The sequence below is a fragment of the Brienomyrus brachyistius genome, chromosome 18 (assembly GCF_023856365.1).
Source record: "Brienomyrus brachyistius isolate T26 chromosome 18, BBRACH_0.4, whole genome shotgun sequence".
Lineage (NCBI taxonomy): Eukaryota > Metazoa > Chordata > Actinopteri > Osteoglossiformes > Mormyridae > Brienomyrus > Brienomyrus brachyistius.
The window spans coordinates 12,510,515-12,530,085 of NC_064550.1; the positions used below are offsets into that span (position 1 = coordinate 12,510,515).

Genomic DNA, 19,571 nt, shown 5'->3' on the forward strand with positions numbered 1-19,571 from the left:
ACTCACCGTGGGCTGCCTGATTTGGCTTCCATAACCTCATGGTTTTGGTTAAGAAACCAGAAATAAGGGATACCTGGGCATGAACCCTTCTAGCCCCTCCCCGCAGCCATGCACCACTTAACCTATTCCCCTGGGCTGTCCAGAGTAAGACGAAACCACAACAGAATAACCTGCAATCACAGCTGAGCTCACAATGACGGGCTCTTGGTTTAATGTCGAAAGCACAGCAATTTTACGACCGTGCTATCTAGCTAGTTAGCCGTTTCCTGCACAGGGTTTTCTGGGTCAATGGCAGGGGCTAAATTTGTCTAATATCTGCGCAGGTACTGCATAGGTGCTGGAAGATTCCATACAAAAATGAATGCTAGTGGTCTTCATAAATGGGGGACAGTGTTCACCCGCCCCCCCAGGTAATTGAACACACACACACACACACACACACACACACGCACAGAGCAAAACACTTTCAGCACTTCAGAACACCTGAAGGGTTTAACTCATGGAATTAAGCACCCAATACAATATTTAGCACCGAAGGGACGATTGTGGACATGGATTGAAGGTGAGGAGCAGAGATCTGCTTTAGGTCCATACAAATCATATCACTATGTCCCTCCTTCATGTACGAGTGTCAGACCACTGCTCTTTGGCACTGGGATTTGAATGTAAGGTGATCAGCCCTTTACCAGCCTGCGAGTTGGTTTTATTGCCCTCCTGTGAAGTACCCAGCCTGCCCACGCCAAGCACTTAAGCACGACCATCCCTGGAGACTTGTTAATTTTTACACACTGGTGAGGCACAGAGCCAAGAGGTTTTAGTGAGACTGTGAGAAACTTTCAGAGTGCAGTTCTGAGAGGCATGATTGTCATCATCTCCTCCACGTGCAACCAGGGGCAGTGTTTTCCACTACCGGACCCACGTATTCGCGTGGCTGGGGTTAGGGGGCCCCCTGTTGGTCAGAAATAGTCACTACACTAGGAGGAACGGGAACTTTTAGATTCGGGGGCCAAAAACGATAAACCTACCCGTGTGTGCAAATTCAGGGTTTTAGCTTAAAGGTCCTTCAGAGATCCATCTCAAAATGACACCAACGTCCGTGATTTCATAGGTGAGGGGTGGTGAAGGGGCGGGGTTAGTGGTGAAGGCAGTTTGCTCAGTCGTGCCCCCCTAGGTGAGTGCCCATAGGCTCCTGCTTCCTCCATTTAATATACTTTGTGTGCTGAATCTGCATTGCTTTTCTACACTTCTTGATTTTTCCTGGTCAGCCTGTTTGTAATTCCAGGAGTGGAATGATCTCCCTAAAACTTCCAGCGAGACCAACCGTCGTTTCCATTCATTACCTCTGTATCTTATCACCTCTCCTCACATATTCCCACGTTGCTCCCACCTGCAGCCCAGGCATTTTCTCAAATTTATTAAATTCCACCACACTGAATTCTCCTAACGAACGGCTGCTCTTGGATCAGCAGATCAAGGTCTCGATCTGCGATTCGCTGAAAGAGGAGGAAGATAAACAGGTGGGAATGTGACGATGCGATGAGGGTTTCGGTCGACGCTCTAATCTTGCGTGAGAATCACAGCGAAATCAGTAACATTAAGGAAGAGAGCGGTCTGCAGATGACTGCTCCGATGCGGTGTAGACTCAAGGAAGCACTGTGATCGACAACACTGTCGATGTTAAATCAAACGAAAAGTTTGCACTGCTAAAATGTACAAAGAACGTCTTCTACATATAAGACTGTTCGTTATTACTACTTGGGTGGTCCAAGGTAGTGTGTATGAAACTGAGTTAGTCTGTAGCAATTCTGATAAGTACATTTATTTACAGTGTATAGGTCTAATGATCATTTAATATTACAAACTACCCTTGAAGAGTTCTGCTCTCTTCTTCACGCAATGTATACGTCTATCTTTTTTAATGAATTTTTAGGTCTATATCCTCTTTGCCGTGATCAGGAAAACACAAGAAATCAGTTCGGATAAGATAAGAATCCGTTCAATGCCGACCCCCACCCGCCCACTAAGACACACACACTCATGCACAAAACCCATCCCGTGCGCACGGCAGCTCCTTTAAAAAGCAAGCGGGATTTATTCATTCGGCAGAAGGAGAAGGACGACAGGGATAAGGAGGAGGTACCGAGGTGTCCGCCAAATACCCAGGCATCACCGACACCGGCGACGGAAGCGAAGCTTCTAAATGTTCGCCGTTGACCGCCCGGCGTCGCCACAGAGGTGGACAGCCCGCTGACTCCCACATTGCCCGCGGGAAGACGAGCAGACGAAGAGGTGGGGACCGGGCACCTGGCGCAGGACGGGATGGCGAGAGAGACCAAAGGTAAACGTGAAGCAGAACAAGTGAGCGATCGTATCGTGCCCAGATGTGCTGCGCTCTAAACATCTGTTGGAATGCGACGTTCATGCAGGGGGTTCCTGGGGCATTTATATCAGGCACGGAGTTTATCTCCTAGACAATAGCACGTGTGACATTTCGTATAAAATCAACACGGCACGTTCACGTGTTGATATTGTCACTTGGAATGCGCGCTCGCTTTTTCCCCAAAAATGTGGACACAGAGGTGAACATCTCGCCCTTTGGCAGCAGACGCTGAAGAGACGCTTTTCATGACCACCAGCTGTCTGACCCGTTGTAGCCGTCAAAACACGCCTAACCTGATGCGCCTTTTCCCAAAGTGATTCCAGTATCTTTCGTGGGCATTACATCCTTTGTATTTCGTGATCGCGGCAGCCCCTGTGGTGCCCATTCAGCCCTGGTGAGCACTATACTGGAAACACGGGCGGCAAAATGCAGTCATTGAAATGAGTTACTTTTCATCAATTCCCCCGTTTTCGCCACTCCGTCAGACAGTGCCACACGTAAATACAAAATGGCAAATGTCACTCTGTGAAACCCCGCTGAGTTGTACATTATAAATCAAACTCTGCTGTATGTACATCAAGGTTTCTTTTGGAGCATCAGAGGGAAACTTCAAATGCCGAACTAAATGTGACTTTAGATTTATTCAGAGCCAAGGTCATGTGTCCGCATGTGCGTGATTTTTTTTACACTATATGACTTAATCTGCTGATAGGATTTATGTTAAAATTAAGAAAATTAACACATTTATTTCATTATTTCAGCAGGACCCTAAGCATCGCAAGCAGGGATGGCAAATTAGCCAACTAATAGCTCGTTAATTTATCTAATAATGTGGAGTGGGAATTGCTAATGTGTCCCTTTTGGTGAAATCAACGCGTTATTAAATTTATCTTCTTTGCCTAAAGCGTAGAGTTAGCGTGCAGAAACAGCGAAACCTGAAGGTCATGAAGCAAAATGTGTGTAAATGTGTTTTTTAAGGTCGAACACGTCCGACTGTGCCTTCGGGTCCGTGTGGGTGTTTTGTGACATTTATCGTGTTTTAAAAGGGGAATATAATTTTGAAAAGTAATCTCAGTAAGATTTGTGTAAAGATACGTTTAGGTTTGTCACGCAGGCTATATTACGTTTATTCGATAGATAGAGATGAAACGCATTTTGTATTTGTTTGCTTATTTGTGGGCGGGAGGGGGGTGTTGACGTTTTTTTATACTGAGTACCTTGAGTAAGTATTGAGACAAGGAATAAAGTGCATAGAATTTGTCGCAAAACACCTCAGTGGCTGAAGTATCGGAAGTCCACAGCTATTTTAATTGGGAGAAAATGTTGATGGGGAAAACAATGAAAATGTAGAAAAACTGGGATCCACACATCAAGGAAATATAAATCGCTGTATTGCGTTTGAGCGAGACGAGCAGGGAGGCAGCCCGATCGCGGCTTGGGGGGTGGTGGGCGGGCGTCGGTTACTCACCTTTAGCATGAGAGGTCCGCTCATAGCCTCCCCACCACGCACCTACCACCTGGAACCCCAGAGCTTACGCAGGGAGGGGGGTGTCTGGTGCTCTTGCAAACAGGCTCATTAACATAAACATTAACATTGCTTGTGTGAAAGGACGCAGTAAATTCACCCTACCGTAATTATTGTGTGATTCAGACAGACAGTTTCGTACAGGTTTTATTCTGGTCGCGAATTTGCAGAAGTTATGAAGAGCAGAAATAAAGGCTCATCGCTGTATTTCAACAGACGACTGTGGATGTGTGGTGACAGTCAACATGTCCTTGTCCTTCACACGGTTTACCAGGGTATGGTACCGTAGTGCGGACACCCTAACAAGGAAAAGACCGCAGCATTTTATAACTATTCACGCAAGGAGAACCGGCTCTGCGTTGCCTTCAGATCAATCCCCGTACAAATAAACAGCCACCAAATCTGTCAACAGGATGGTCCGTCACTGTTTACACACGACTTATTTCCCCAAAGTTGAAAGGTTACTTAATTACTGTGCCACCTTTACTTCTGTGATTAGCAACGTGCTATGTCTTGCGCTATATTTAAGCCTATATTTACATTTACCTACTAACCATTCTGCGCTTTGTTTATTATTCATATCCGGTTTCTATATTTAGTTTGCTATTGTCACTCGATGGGTTAAACTGTGCAAAAAAATCTAACTGGACCGGATTGCGCAGTAATATAGGATAATACACAACTTGTAGGCAGTTACTACTCAAGAACGAATCATGCTAATGCAGTTCCTGCATGAAATACATGAACTGTCATGATTGATTACCGATGAATGAACATGGGATCGGTATGTAAATAACACGTATTACTGGTTAATTAAGGCATGAAGTAAGAGTGTACTCCTACACTGCCCCCTCAGGTAAAGTGTTACTCAATTTAGATACCACAAACACACACACACACACACACACACACACACACACACACACACACACACACACACACACACACACACGCACGCACCTGTGTATATATATATCTTTTTGGTGACCATCCATTCATTTCTATGGGAAAACCCCTAATCCCCTAACCCAACAATGACATCCTTAACCCCTTCCCAGCCCTAACCTTAACCAAACGTAATCAAACAAACTTTTGGCATTTTTGGTTTTTGTTTACAGTCACAGATTTTTACAAAATTGAATTTCCCCTTGTGGCGACTCGAAAAAAATTGTCCCCACAACATCAAAATAACTGTTTTTTATTACATCGTGGGGGTTTTTGGTCCTCACAATGTAATTCATACATAACCCACATACACAGACATATTCCTGTGTGAGGCACACAGCTGTAAACAGGTAGTAGAGAGGCTAAGAAGGAAAATGTGGGATCGGGCCACGGACTCTGCGTAGGAGGACGTCCCTGATTCCCTGATTCAGGTGCTTTTTCTTTGGGTTGGCACTGCTTGAGGGTGACATTGCGCATATGTCAATGCCGATTATAATCAGAGGCAAACAGATGCTGGTCTAGGTGCTTATAAATACTCACAGTCCCCACCTGGAGCTCATGAGAGCAGCCCACGGACGCAACCACATGTTACAGACTGTTTCCCTCAGACCTCTGAGATGTTAGCATTTCAAAGGAAGAAGAAGCATGGAAAAGCAGGGGGATTAAGCAAAGAGGGGACCTACATCCCCTCTGAGTCGCTAACACTGAAGGTCCTGCCAGAGCGGCCTGAGAAATTCTACCGAGTCACGCAGTAGGATTTATAAAACTTTGGAGAATTATTTGTTGAAAGCTGTGCTATAAATCTATGAGCTTTGGAGTCTGACGTACAAACCTTACTGGTTTGTGGTGGTGCATATAAATGAACAAGCTTATTTCACACGTTTTAATGGAAGCAAACACCCACATCTTATTTTATTCTCTTGTAGAATAAGCTCATGCGAGTTTTACTTGCACAAAAATGTTGAGGGCAGAATGAAAAATGATAGGTTGAGAGAGATAACCAATCAGATTGTGGAGGAGGTAGGTCCAAACAACTGGAAGAGGTAGGACCAACCAATCAGATGTCTTGGTCCCACCTCCTCTAGTTGCTTGGACCCACCTCATTTTCAATCTGATTGGTTATCTTTCTGAACCAATAATTTGTCATTTTTCCCTCAGAAATGTTTTGTAAGAAAAAATCCCACAAGCATCGAATACAGGTTAAGGAGGTGGGCCAGTAATCTCATGATCGTCCTGCTGTTGTACCTCTGAGTGACTTAAGAATAATGTTTAGAAATACCCATAAGATTTAACCAAGACTTAATCGTATCCAGTGTGGCCACCGCAGTGCTCCATCTGTTCAGTAGGTATGACTAGCAGGTCAGACACTGGCCAGTGAGCTGGGCTTTAACACCAGCGACTATATAACTGCTCGAGAGTGTAAATCACAGGCTACATTTGATTAGCTTTAATCCATTGAATTAGGCCATGTGAGCAGTCACCTCCTCTCTAGTCATTCTGACTCCGTGGCGATCCACCAGATAGCTCTCAGTGTTCATGAGGTCACTGCTAAAACCACACTGCCACGGATCATCCCGTTCATAAGTTTGTTCTGGCAGGTGGAACAATGAGCGTTTGCTGGTGATGAGCTCTTCTATTTTTTTTACCTGAACTTCAGGTAATTGGCTCCTCACTTTACCGTAACCACCAGCATCCTTGGTCTCCTAATCTGTTTGCAGGGTTATTATTGTTAACAAGAAACAAAGACTATTAAAAAACAGGTTCGTAAATAAGAACATTTAAATATTCTGAAAATATTAAATATGAAAATATAAAAAAGTTAAAACTAGAACAAAAAATGATAAATATCGCTTCCCAAACTAACTGAAGTAAAACAAAACAAAGGTCAAATGCTTTCCATTACGGTTTTAAAATGCTAATTATCTTATGTAATGATTTGCTTATATTTAATTACCATTAATAGTGTCTGGACCATGTTCTGTTCATTTACAGGACATTAGTACATAATGTGTATTGTGTTTTCATTTGGATTCTTTAAAAATCAGACGCACAAAATAGCTCTACAACTCTCCGTCTATCCCTAGAAGTAAAGTTACTAAAACTTAAACTGAAATTAAAATATGTAAATACCATATAGAAATACGTCTAAACTAAAAATTCATAAAGCACATTGGCAACTCGGTAAAACTAAATAAAAGCTAATTTAAGAAAATTGAATCCATACTGGCACTGAACGGTAGGTAACTGTTAGCGCTAACAATAGTGTAGGAGAGAGTTTGATATTGTGGGGCGGGGAGAGGGACTAATAATATATGGTCTATTTATAGGGGGAACGATCAAAGCCAAATTAACTATTGGGTACATGCCCCCCACGTCCCCTCTGCTCCTGTATCATCCCTCAGGAGGAAGCTCTGCGGTGGGAGCATCCCCGCTGTCAGCGCGGCGCACCGGCCACATTCCCTGGCCTCCCGCGTGACACGTTTCTGTAGGGAGACGGAGCTCTTCGCGACATCCGGTGCTGGAGAGGACGCCTGCTGAGCCGGAGCCGCAGCTCTCTGCAGCTGCTGTAATTTAGTCGACGCGCTTGTAAATCCCACACGGCTCAACCCGCTTCGCTACTTTTAAAGGCGACTTTTTCGCAAATTGCCCAGGATGGGGGGAGCTTTGCCTCTTTACCCACGGAATAGGTGACTCCGTTTTTTTTTTTTTTTGCTCTGTCAGTGATGATTATTCTTATTGGGTCTGGAACTTCTTAAAGCTCAGGGAAAAAGAACTGTTAAGGCAAAGAAGGTTAGTGTAAAAAAAATAATAATAAGCACACAGTCCCCTTTATATTCTGGTCCTTTTGAGTACGGCCTCATTTTAGGGGTAATCCATTTTTTCAGCCCTTTGACACATCTTAAAATTCAGCTAATTTAGCATGTGACAATATGTAGTTCATTTAATTAGATCAGTTCACTTGCCCTATATTACGCCAAATTATGCCATATTACGTTAAACATATTAAACTTAATCAGCCTCATTGCTAATCTACTGAATTACACAATAACAGCCCATAAGGCAGTTCTGCTGCTCAGTGACATATTTTTCATTACTCGGGAGAAAATACCTCATTTATAACTAGGCTTTGTAGTCTGGCTTATTCTGCGTGTTATCTGAGGACTGAACTGTAATATTGAAAATTTAAATGAAATATTAGATTGTAAAACTAACATGGTTGGGATAATGAAGAAGTAGAGAGTTTGTGGTAATTAGATTTCCCCGCTGCAGGAGCCTGCAGAGATCTTTTTCTTAGATCCAGCACAGCAATCTGTGATATTTTTAACGAGTGAAAAATCTGAGGAATGCGACTGACCGAAAGGATCTTCTCTCTGCTGCAGTGAACTTATTTTTGTCTGAATCTGGGCTCAGAATCTGGTTTCATCTCTGGGTGGTGTTTTCGAGGAGTGATAAATGAGTGGGGAGAAAACTTTGAAAACATTAAAACCTCACGACGGTCTGCATTCTTGGATAAATAAAGCTCACCTGTCTATTATACTTGTTGATGCCCCCCTAACCCCCACCCGGGGTTGTTGGTCAGGCCTGGAAACCAGAAACTGACTGCTGAGTGGTGGAGCAGCAATCGGGGGGGTCAATAGACGTCTCAGGAAGGTGTCTGCATTGATTTGATCAGACAGGTCTCAGCTACTCCCCCCACCACCTCCCCGCCATCTCCGTCCACCCCCCCCGCCAAATCTTGCAGAGGGAGGAAAAAAACTCGACATCCATGGAACATAACTCTACTCCTCGAAGGGCAGGACTGACAGTTTGAAAAAGGCTCGATCTTAATCAGACTCAGAAACATTAGGCGGAGAAAGGCAGATCACATCAGAGCATCAGCGTCTGAGGTGGCGTCCAAAACCAGCTCAGCCAGTCCCTTTAGAATGCGGGAGTATGGATTAACTGGGCCCTTCAGGGAAACTGGGAAGGACACACATAAGGAGGGGCCACTTGTATGTTATCCACCTGTCCGCTCGCCCATCCGCCCGCCTACTTGCCCGCCCGTCTTCCCACCTGCCTGTCCATGTGTCCGTCCGCCCGCCTGCCCGCCTGCCTGCCCACCTGCCCGCCTGCCTGCCCGCCGGCCCGCCCGCCTGTCCACCTGTCTGCCCGTCCGCCCACCTGCCTGACCGCCCGCCTGTCCACCTGCATGTCCACCTACCCGCCTGTCCGCCTGTACGCCCGTCCGCCCGCCTACTTGCCCGCCCGTCCGCCCGCCTGCCTGTCCGTCCGCCCGCCTGCCTGACCGCCCGCCTGTCCGCCTGTCCACCCGCATGTCCACCTGCCCGCCTGTCTGCCTGTATGCCTATCCGCCCGCCTACTTGCCCGCCCGTCCGCCCGCCTGCCTGTCCGTCCGCCCGCCTGCCTGACCGCCCGCCTGTCCGCCTGTCCACCCGCATGTCCACCTACCCGCCTGTCTGCCTGTATGCCTATCCGCCCGCCTACTTGCCCGCCCGTCCGCCCGCCTGCCTGTCCATCCGCCCACCTGCCTGACCGCCCGCCTGTCCACCTGCATGTCCACCTACCCGCCTGTCCGCCTGTACGCCCGTCCGCCCGCCTACTTGCCCGCCCGTCCGCCCGCCTGCCTGTCCGTCCGCCCGCCTGCCTGACCGCCCGCCTGTCCGCCTGTCCACCCGCATGTCCACCTGCCCGCCTGTCTGCCTGTATGCCTATCCGCCCGCCTACTTGCCCGCCCGTCCGCCCGCCTGCCTGACCGCCCGCCTGTCCGCCTGTCCACCCGCATGTCCACCTGCCCGCCTGTCTGCCTGTATGCCTATCCGCCCGCCTACTTGCCCGCCCGTCCGCCCGCCTGCCTGTCCATCCGCCCGCCTGCCTGACCGCCCGCCTGTCCGCCTGTCCACCTGCATGTCCACCTGCCCGCCTGTCTGCCTGTATGCCTATCCGCCCGCCTACATGCCCGCCCGTCCGCTCGCCTGCCTGTCCGCCTGTCCGCCTGTCCACCCACATGTCCACCTGCCCGCCTGTCTGCCTGTATGCCTATCCGCCCGCCTACATGCCCGCCCGTCCGCTCGCCTGCCTGTCCGCCTGTCCGCCTGTCCACCCGCATGTCTGCCTGTCCGCCCATCCGCCCGCCTGCTCGCCCACCCGCCTGTCCACATGTCCGTCCGCCTGCCCGCCTGCTCGCCCACCCGCCTGTCCACATGTCCGTCCGCCTGCCCGCCTGCCTGACCGCCCGCCTGTCCACCTGCCCACCTGTCCGCCTGTACGCCCATCCGCCCGTCCGCCCGCCTACTTGCCCACCCGTCCGCCCACCTGCCCGCCCGCATGCCTGTCCGCCCCCCTGCCTTAACCTGTGTGTCCGCTCGCCCCCCCTCTGTCCGCCTGCACGTCCGTGCCCCGCTTGCCGCCTGCCTCCTGATGAATCACCACCGCCTCTGTCCCACGTTTCCGTCAGGATCTGCCTTTCACCGCGCCTCACACAACAGGCCGGGATTCGGCGCAGGGCTAAAAATAGCAAGGGCCGGGGATGGGGGGGCTAGGGGGAGCTCAACACTTCTGCCTCCGCTCTTCTGTCGGCGCGCTCATTCATTTATGCAGTGGTGGGAGCTGGCAGCGTTGCGCGAAGAGGTTTGAAATTGCAGCTGAGGGGGGTGGTGATTTTGAGCACTCGAGTGCTTTTTTGTGATCCGTGAGGCTGCAGGGTTCAGCGTGCGTGGGGGCACTATGTGTTCAGTATGTTCAGTGTGTGTGTGTGTGTGTGTGTGTGTGTGTCCACAAAGGTCTGTGAATGCAATCAATAAAGTAAACGTGCCAAGAGTCTTGTACTTTGGTTATTTATGGTAAAGGCTAGGGCTCGGTAGGGGTTAAGGGTGTCGTTGGGATTACAGTTTTCCCCATAGGAATGAATGGAGAGTCCCTACAAAGGTAAACTTACAAACCTGTGTGTGTGTGTGTGTGTGTGTGTATGCGCTTGATGAATCTAAAACAGTTGCTCATCTAAATTGACAAATTACCCACCAGGTAGCCTAGGACATGGCATATGCATGGAAGGTCATCATCATGAGGTCCAGGAGGGTCCAAGCTATTGAACCTTTGAGAAGTCACTTAAAAACCAACCTGCAATGACATCGACATTCCTCTTGGGGTGCTGATTAGCACAGCACCATGCCTGTGTGACTGATGACTACGAGAGCATTATTGCAGCCTGCGCTAGTGCTTTAGCTTCAGTTGATTCATGTTTGAGAACTTTGCCCTGCTTTATTACCCCTTTCATTCTTTCTGACCTCCTTTAATTCATACAGTTCAGAATACGATCAACTCCATCAATGACTGTCTACTGCTTTGGTGACTGACGTTCTGATGTGTGAAAGAAAGCTGTGCCATCGTAAGGCCCGCGGGGTGGAAAGAAGCCGATAAGGATCACGGACACATCGTTAATAGCACTCTCTCTGCTTTAGATGCCGGTTCTCTCTCTCTGCTTTAGATGCCGGTTCTCTCTCTCTGCTTTAGATGCCGGTTCTCTCTCTCTGCTTTAGATGCCCGTTCTCTCTCTCTGCTTTAGACGCCCGTTCTCTCTCTCTGCTTTAGATGCCGGTTCTCTCTCTCTGCTTTAGATGCCCGTTCTCTCTCTCTGCTTTAGATGCCGGTTTTCTCTCTCTGCTTTAGATGCCCGTTCTCTCTCTCTGCTTTAGACGCCCGTTCTCTCTCTCTGCTTTAGATGCCGGTTCTCTCTCTCTGCTTTAGATGCCCGTTCTCTCTCTCTGCTTTAGACGCCCGTTCTCTCTCTCTGCTTTAGATGCCGGTTCTCTCTCTCTGCTTTAGACGCCGGTTCTCTCTCTCTGCTTTAGACGCCGGTTCTCTCTCTCTGCTTTAGACGCCGGTTCTCTCTCTCTGCTTTAGACGCCGGTTCTCTCTCTCTGCTTTAGACGCCGGTTCTCTCTCTCTGCTTTAGACGCCGGTTCTCTCTCTCTGCTTTAGACGCCCGTTCTCTCTCTCTGCTTTAAATGCCGGTTCTCTCTCTCTGCTTTAGACGCCGGTTCTCTCTCTCTGCTTTAGACGCCCATTCTCTCTCTCTGCTTTAGATGCCGGTTCTCTCTCTCTGCTTTAGACGCCGGTTCTCTCTCTTTGCTTTAGACACCGGTTCTCTCTCTCTGCTTTAGATGCCGGTTCTCTCTCTCTGCTTTAGATGCCCGTTTCTACCAAGATCAGAGGAGCTGCTAAGATGTGGGAGAAAATGGACCGATCGTCCAATTAGGGGCAAAGGAATAGATGCAGCTAAACTTGGCCAATGACTGCCATTAGCCAGTTATTTCATTCTTTATTTACTTTTCACAGGCCTGGGTAGAAGCTGGCGGTCGCTTTGTCGGGGGCGATTATTGAACCACTGAACCAGACCAAGCGCAGTTATGCTGCACATGAAAAGCTGGTGATGTTCACACTGGAGAGTTACTATCGCTAATGAGAACTAAAACATTTTTTTATAACTGAAATAAAATAAGATACGAAAAAAAAATCAAAACTACAATTGAACTGATACTGTAAATACTGGGTAAAGCTTTTCATTAACTGCACCTTCATAATGTCTTCTAATGCATTCATAGAACATTCATAAGCAATGTACTTACACCATAACATGCTAACAAACCTTAGCAGCTTTAATGCACATTCATAACAAACATAATATGATAATAATGTTTGTTATTGTATAATGTTTTTATTGACTTGTAATACAGCTGTTAAAGAATATTACGATGCTACGCGTAATGTTAATCATAGGTGAAAAACATTATTCTTTATGTCAACAATCTGAAACATTTGACCACTTCTATGAAATGAATGACGGTAGACTGTTTACGCGTTAAATTGGTACATAGGTTACCACAGTATCACAGTAAAGCAACCGTGTGGCTCCTGACGTCCACTTCTTTATTTTTAACATTCAAAAAGTAAAATTTATTGCTCCTCTGATTCGTCGCAAACCAAATGAAACAACTAACCGAAGCCTTTTTTTTGTGCGATGCGCTACATAAAATAGCAGGTTTCACACAAAATATTATAATCATTTACTTAAACAGAAAATACACCATTCTGTATAAATGGCGCTTACACTGCAGTATACTTACGTACTCTTTATGAATGCTCTATGAATGCTCTATGAATGCTCTATGAAGGAAATATGATGGGGCTGGAAATGTAAAGCATTACGAAATATTGCTTCCAAAACTAGCAGAAATAAAATAAAAACAAAGATCAAATACTTTCTACTGCCACATAAAAATACTGTTTAGCTAAAGTAATGATTTGTATATGTCTAATTAGCATAGATAATGTCCGGGACATGGTTCGCCCATATTGAGGACATTAGTGCATAATGTGCGCTGTGTATTCATGTGGGATTCTCCAAAGATCAGACACATCAAATAGCTCTACAACTTTCAGTCTGTCCCTGGAAATAAAATTACTAAAACTTAAACTGAAATTAAAATGCTCAAAAGCTAAATAGAAATATATCTAAAAATAAAGACTAATAAAACTATATTGAAACTAATTAAAACTAAACTGTATTCCAAACGAAAACTGAAAATAATATAAAAATAAAAATTATATTTAAAACGTCAAAATTGTAATACCACCAGTTGCCATGACAGTAGATTATTACATCAGGACCGGTTTGTAGTAATTAAATACACCAGCTATGGGCCTGGACCCACCTATAAATCTCTGTATGTGTTATAATGTTTATGTGTTTAAATATTTAAGTATTAGGTGTCCTTCTCTGTCTCTCCGTTTCAGGAGGTCCGGCGGGTCTCTGATGCCAGGTCACTACCTGCTGCACACATCGTGCAAATTCAGCACGCAGCCGTTCTTTGCTGCCCAGTTTTTAATTAAAGATGGACTGTTTCATGCAGTTCAGCCGTCTGCGGTAGAGATAAGTGGGAGGATGGAATGCCAAGGCTCAGGTAGTCTCAGGAGGTCAGAACACACCAACCCGCCGTCTCTCCGTGTGCCTTTTAAAAGAGGGACCACTTGGCAAAGTCGGCTCTTCGCTTCTTTCCTGTCTCTGAATGTTTTTACATCCCTCTCACTGCTCTTGCTGGTTGCCTCTACATCTGACCGAAACGAGGATTGTGCTCACAGTGATTCTGACTGTACAGTCCACATGGGGCACCTGGCAACCTTCGATGGGCCACCTGGATGGGTCAAAACATGGCACACGCACACACACACACACACACACACACACACACACACACACACACACACACACACACACACACACACACACACACACACACACACACACACGTTTGTATTCTTATTGTTTTGGGGACCATCCATTCATCTCTGTGGGAAAAACCCTAATCTCAACAATGACGCCCTTATGCAGCAGCCATCCCGCCTGCAGCTCAGACTAGGTAATCCACCTGAAGCTAAGCAGGCTGGGGTGTGTCCAGTGTGTGGATGGGAGACCACCTTGGAAAGCTGGGTTTCTCCTGGAAGAGGTGTCGGTGTGGCCAGCCGGTTAGCCCATCCTGTGGTCTGTGTGGGTCCTAGTGTGTGATGGGGAAACTGCCCTGTAAAGTGCTTTGGGTGCCTTGAAAAGTGTTATATAAATGCATCATTAATTTGCAGTCACAAATTTTTATAAAAATGAGTTTGCCCTTGTAGGGACAGAAAAAATTGCCCCCACAATGTTGAAACAGCAGGTTTTTATCAAAATGTAATATATCTATAATATATAATATATATAATATACGCATACACACACACACACACACACACAGGTTTGTAATTATATCTTTGTGGGGACTGCATTCATTTCTATGACGGAAACTCTAATGCTAACATGATGACCTTAACCACTACCAAGCCCTAACCTTAGCTATAAGTAACCAAATAAAATACGAGACCTTTGGCATTTTTAGATTTTTGATTGCAGTCACAGATCTTTGTGGGGACCTGAAAAATGGTCCCCACAACATCAAAATAGCAGGTTTTTATTACATTGTGGGGAACACACGCACACACGCACACATACACACACACACACATGCACATGTAGGGTATACCTATCCTTATGGGGCCCGCCCATTCACTTCTATGGGAAAAATGCTAACGCTAACTATGACAACCTTAACCCCCACCCAGCCCTAACCATAACCATAAGTAACCAAGTAAAATACAAGAGTTTTTTGCATTTTTAGTTTTTTCATAGCAGTCACTGATTTTTATAAAATAGAGTTTTCCTTTATGGGGACCAGAGGGTAGATATACCCTCTCTCTCTCACACACACACACACACACACACACACACACACACACACACACACACACACACACACAGGCATATTTCCTTTCTAGGCTTTTGTCCTGTGATTAGCATCTTTAAGGGCTGCATTAGTTTGATTTTGTGTTTTACTGATATCCACACACTGCTACAAATGTCATAAGTTCCTGCTCTGAACCCGCTATGTTCTGACCCAGTTCTAATTGGACACCAGTCTCCAGAGCCCCAAAGCTGCTTTTTAACTGCACAGCTCTTTTTTCATAAATAAAGCGCTAGTCTAGCGGTACAGTGTCCTTCAATTTAGTGGAACCACACTGACTAACACACCATCTTTTGGTGAAATACGGGCAAGCGGAACGTGGCGGATGCAGTGTTTCAGCAGGATGCTTCCCTAACCATCAGCGAATGCTGTTTTACCCACAATTCCTGGCTTGACCCACGCTGTGAAGCGTTTTTACTTCCCGTGCTCTGCTCGACTTGTGGGAAAGAAGGGTGCTTTACAGGAATACACAGACGCTCGGTGGTGAATGTGTCTTGAGACATTTTGTACAATTAACCACTAACTTTCCTTGTTTCTCCTCTGCCCTCTAGCCGCCACATACAAATTCAGCGCCCCCAAGTGGCGGTTGCAGAACATTGCACAGGAGTCCATCGACAGCTCAGATGACGAGTTTTTCGATGCTCGGGGTAAGTCGGCCCCTGATCTTCTCTGCTTCTCTTTGGTTGCTTCCTCGCTCCAGTGCACATTGAAAAATGTCTTTCAGAGAACGGGGGGGACGTGGGTGGAACCTTGGGGAGGGTGGGGGGGGCACTTTGTTAGGTCTCCCAGAGTGAATATTTAATTGAGTCTGACAGAATTATCTGCCTTTAACAAAAACCATCCTCCTGGGAGCCCAAGGATTCTGATTACTGATGGCAAACATCTGACAGGATGGGGCACCTTGAGATGAGTCACATGGTACAGGTGATCGCTGTCTGCGCTGTCTGAGCTGGGGGTGTATATGGGGGAGGGAGAGAGACTCTAGAATCTTAGGGATTCTAGATGGCGCCCAATTTAGTGAGGAAAGCTGCTGCAAGAGGTTTTGAGTAGTGCTTTAGTGAGTAATGGTGACGGTTTACTGAGTAACAGTGATGGTTTACTGCAGTGTTTCTCAAACCAGTCCTTGGGGACCCCCCCAGATGGTCCATGTTGCTCTCTCCCAGTTCCCTTCTCTGGGGGTCCCCGAGCACTGGTGTGAGAATCACTGGTTTAGTCAGGAAATGGTGACGGGGGTTTTTAACTAGCAGCGTATTCGGCCCTTATTGTATTTCCCCTCTATATGAGGTGTATATTTCACTAAACTCAGCAGGGCTGCTTACTGTAAGTCAGTTAATTCTGTGTGGGGGGGGGATTCAGGGGAAGACCTGCATAATATAGTCGGAGACTTTTCCAGAAATAGGTCCCACAGCAGCCTGTGTCAAAAGTGGAAACTGGAAACACTTGCCTATCAATATTCATCGGTGCTGGGTTTGTGTTTGGAGGCTGTCGTTTGAATATTCCACTCATTATCTGCTCATGAATATTCATCGGTATGACTAGAGACCAGGATCCTTGCAGATCAGAAACCTTTCACAAAACGGCATGAGCAAACACAGAACAAAGGGGGCCTCTTTAGTGCAGGAGCTCGGAGTTCCGCCCGGCCAGACCGCCCCTGAGAATGCAGATGGGAGCTGAAGTCGCAGTGAAATGTTCAGACGGCCACAGGCTGTCACTGGATGCCCATGACCGGCACTGCGGCTGAGCCAGGCCCGAAGTCCATTCCGCATTCCCAGCATGCCTCGCTCCTCAGCCACAGCTCCAACTGTGATAACACACCCCCCCCACCCCTACCCCCACCCTCCACCACGGCTGTTTGTGACAGTGATAAAGAAAAACTCACTCAATGACTAAGTTCCTCACAAAATATTGCAGTACATTCCCTGGTACTAGACTTTCACTCTGAAGACATACAGGACACCCCCCCACCCCCCCCCCTTCCTAATATTATCAATGGGGACCCTGGGGCGGGGGAGGAGGGATGATCCTGTAATACCTCCACCTGAAACACCACCCGGCTTCTTTCCTGGAATTTATTTTTTTAATGTATAAGTATATGAATTTTTTTTCCTGCTTGCGATTAATAAAGTACATCCATCAATTTTCCCAGACATTTCCTTCTTCAAAATAATAATTTCTTCAAATTAATTCTGAGTTTATTAAACGGAAATTGTGAGACCAGTTTGGGGTTGAAGTTAATTCAGTAAGCTGTCTTTCTGTGAAATGAAGACAATACTGTGTGAAATATCATATTAGAGTGTTTTAGTTCGATCAGTGGAAAAGCAGATCATTAAGATGTGCGAGGAAGAGCTGGCAGGCGTCTTGGTGCATTTTCTAAGGTCAACAAAAGACACCATAGTGGATTTTTTCCTCCTTTGAGAACTACATGTTATACACATAATTTCTTTTCTTGACATTCGTGGGTAATCGTGTTTTTGGAGTTATTGTGGACACTCATCAAAGTTGCAGAAAAGGCACAAGAGCCATGTGACCATAATAATATACTAATTGATTTGGGCCCTCTTTCCTATGTCTTAATACAAACTGATAATGTGAGACCGCCATGTGATTCCTTTAAGTATATAGAACATTCATGTAAACAGGTGGCCTGATATTCAAACAGTATCTTGCATTAACAATCACTGGTACATCTCGGAATGGAATCATTATATTCTCCGGTACTCCTGAGCCTAGAATGACCACTTTCTCTCTGAAGAAATACATGACCATGATAATTCATGAGCAACTTTTTGACGAATCTCTACATTCTGGAAGGTCACAGTACAATTCCGATTAATATGCAGGTGCTTAAATATTCTTCTTTTGCTGTGCAGCAAAGTTCAGAGATCGGAACATTCCAGAATGACACAGCATCTCCTATTTGCTTAGTCGACATACTAGTTTCATCCCTAATCCATAGCCGTCTGCAATCTTTACCTTTCATTTAATCAGGACATCAAAGGGGATGAAATGCAGGAGAGTCGAGTTTTCAGAACACCATAAAATGTCCCATAGATCTCGTTCCACCCCTCTGTGCCTCAATTTCCCACTTATCGCTTTGTTATTTTTCTTTTAGAGGGAATGTCACGTGCCCACTTCAATGCGGAGGGTGATTGAAATCACGGCGTGATATCTCAATACGCAGAGTAAAAAACCCAGCTTATTATTTTTCATTTCACATATTCTTGGAACAAGACAGAGCTTGTTGATGAATTCAGTTACCCAGGCATATGCGGGTCTGTGGGTTGTCATGTGCATAGATGAAGTTTGTCTTTGTGCATACAGATCATCTGTCTCACTCTGTATAATGAATTTCCTTTCGCTCAACTGCCTTTCAGACCATGTGCATATTCTATCTCTGCAACTTGTCCAAACATTTCGGCCTCTCTTGTGTTGTGACTTTTGACTGGTCACATCATTGTGATGTCATTACAGAGTGTGACATATGTCCTGAGCTTGAACGACTGCTACTTGCAGTCCCTGAGGTGCCCTAATGTTGTACCTTTGAAAAATGCACATGACCTGAACATCTTGAACAAAATATCTAGCGGTTTTAGTAAGGGACCGTGTTTATGCTCACTGCAAACAGCTGTATAAAAACATGAAGGGATCCTCTTCAAAGTGTCGTCCTCGGCGGCAGTACTGCTGGAGCAGCCCTTCCATGCATCGTACAGAAGATATATGGACCAAACACTTAGCAAACACCTTCCATCCAGACAGGCCTCATCAGCTCACAGGCTGAATCGCACATTGTGTGATTCTGCGTTGTTGATACGGGGCTGTAAAGGTAGATGTTATGCGATGCTGGTTAAGCAATTTAAACACGCCTGACAGGCATGGAGCAGGGTTTTTAAAAACCAGTTTATTATGTTTCAGTCCTGCTGCTGTTAAATACGCTGAGATGCTAAACTTAATTATACCCTGGCTAAGAGACTGGACTGAAACCCAGTAATTAAAGTTATTCGTGTGAAAGTATTTAATGTCAAATGCCACTTCATGTTACATGGGATTGCTGGCAAGAAAACAGAATGCATTTCTGACGTATTCCTCTCCCAGAGTTGCATAAGATGAGCCGGAGAGTTCCGTGGCGTATCACAGCAGAGGTCCATTCCATTGGGTTTAACTGAGTGCAGATGTTTTATGAGGGCCAATTACAAGCACGGACAGTTTTCATTGTTTTAAACACCACCACAAAATCCTGATTGAACTCAACGACAGGCAAACACAAACTGTCTTAATTATATTACACTCACTGCTTGTCCAGAGTGGACAGCTGGATGTGCAAATTGAAGAGCAAATTCCAAAACATCACTCAATCCATTCGGTGATGTTTTTGAGACGAGGCCGCCAATGACCT

General features: G+C 46.1%; 1 protein-coding gene across 1 annotated transcript in view; it reads left to right on the forward strand.

The window, feature by feature from the left end:
* The first annotated feature begins 1,212 nt into the window (after positions 1-1,212).
* The window catches only part of LOC125712945 (membrane-associated phosphatidylinositol transfer protein 3-like), a 45,101-nt gene continuing 26,742 nt past the window's right edge, over positions 1,213-19,571 (forward strand). The window contains exons 1-2 of the mRNA XM_048983577.1: positions 1,213-2,338; positions 15,730-15,825. Coding sequence (XP_048839534.1) covers positions 2,320-2,338; positions 15,730-15,825 — 115 coding nt within the window. The 5' untranslated portion in view covers positions 1,213-2,319. The remainder of the gene's footprint in view (positions 2,339-15,729; positions 15,826-19,571) is intronic.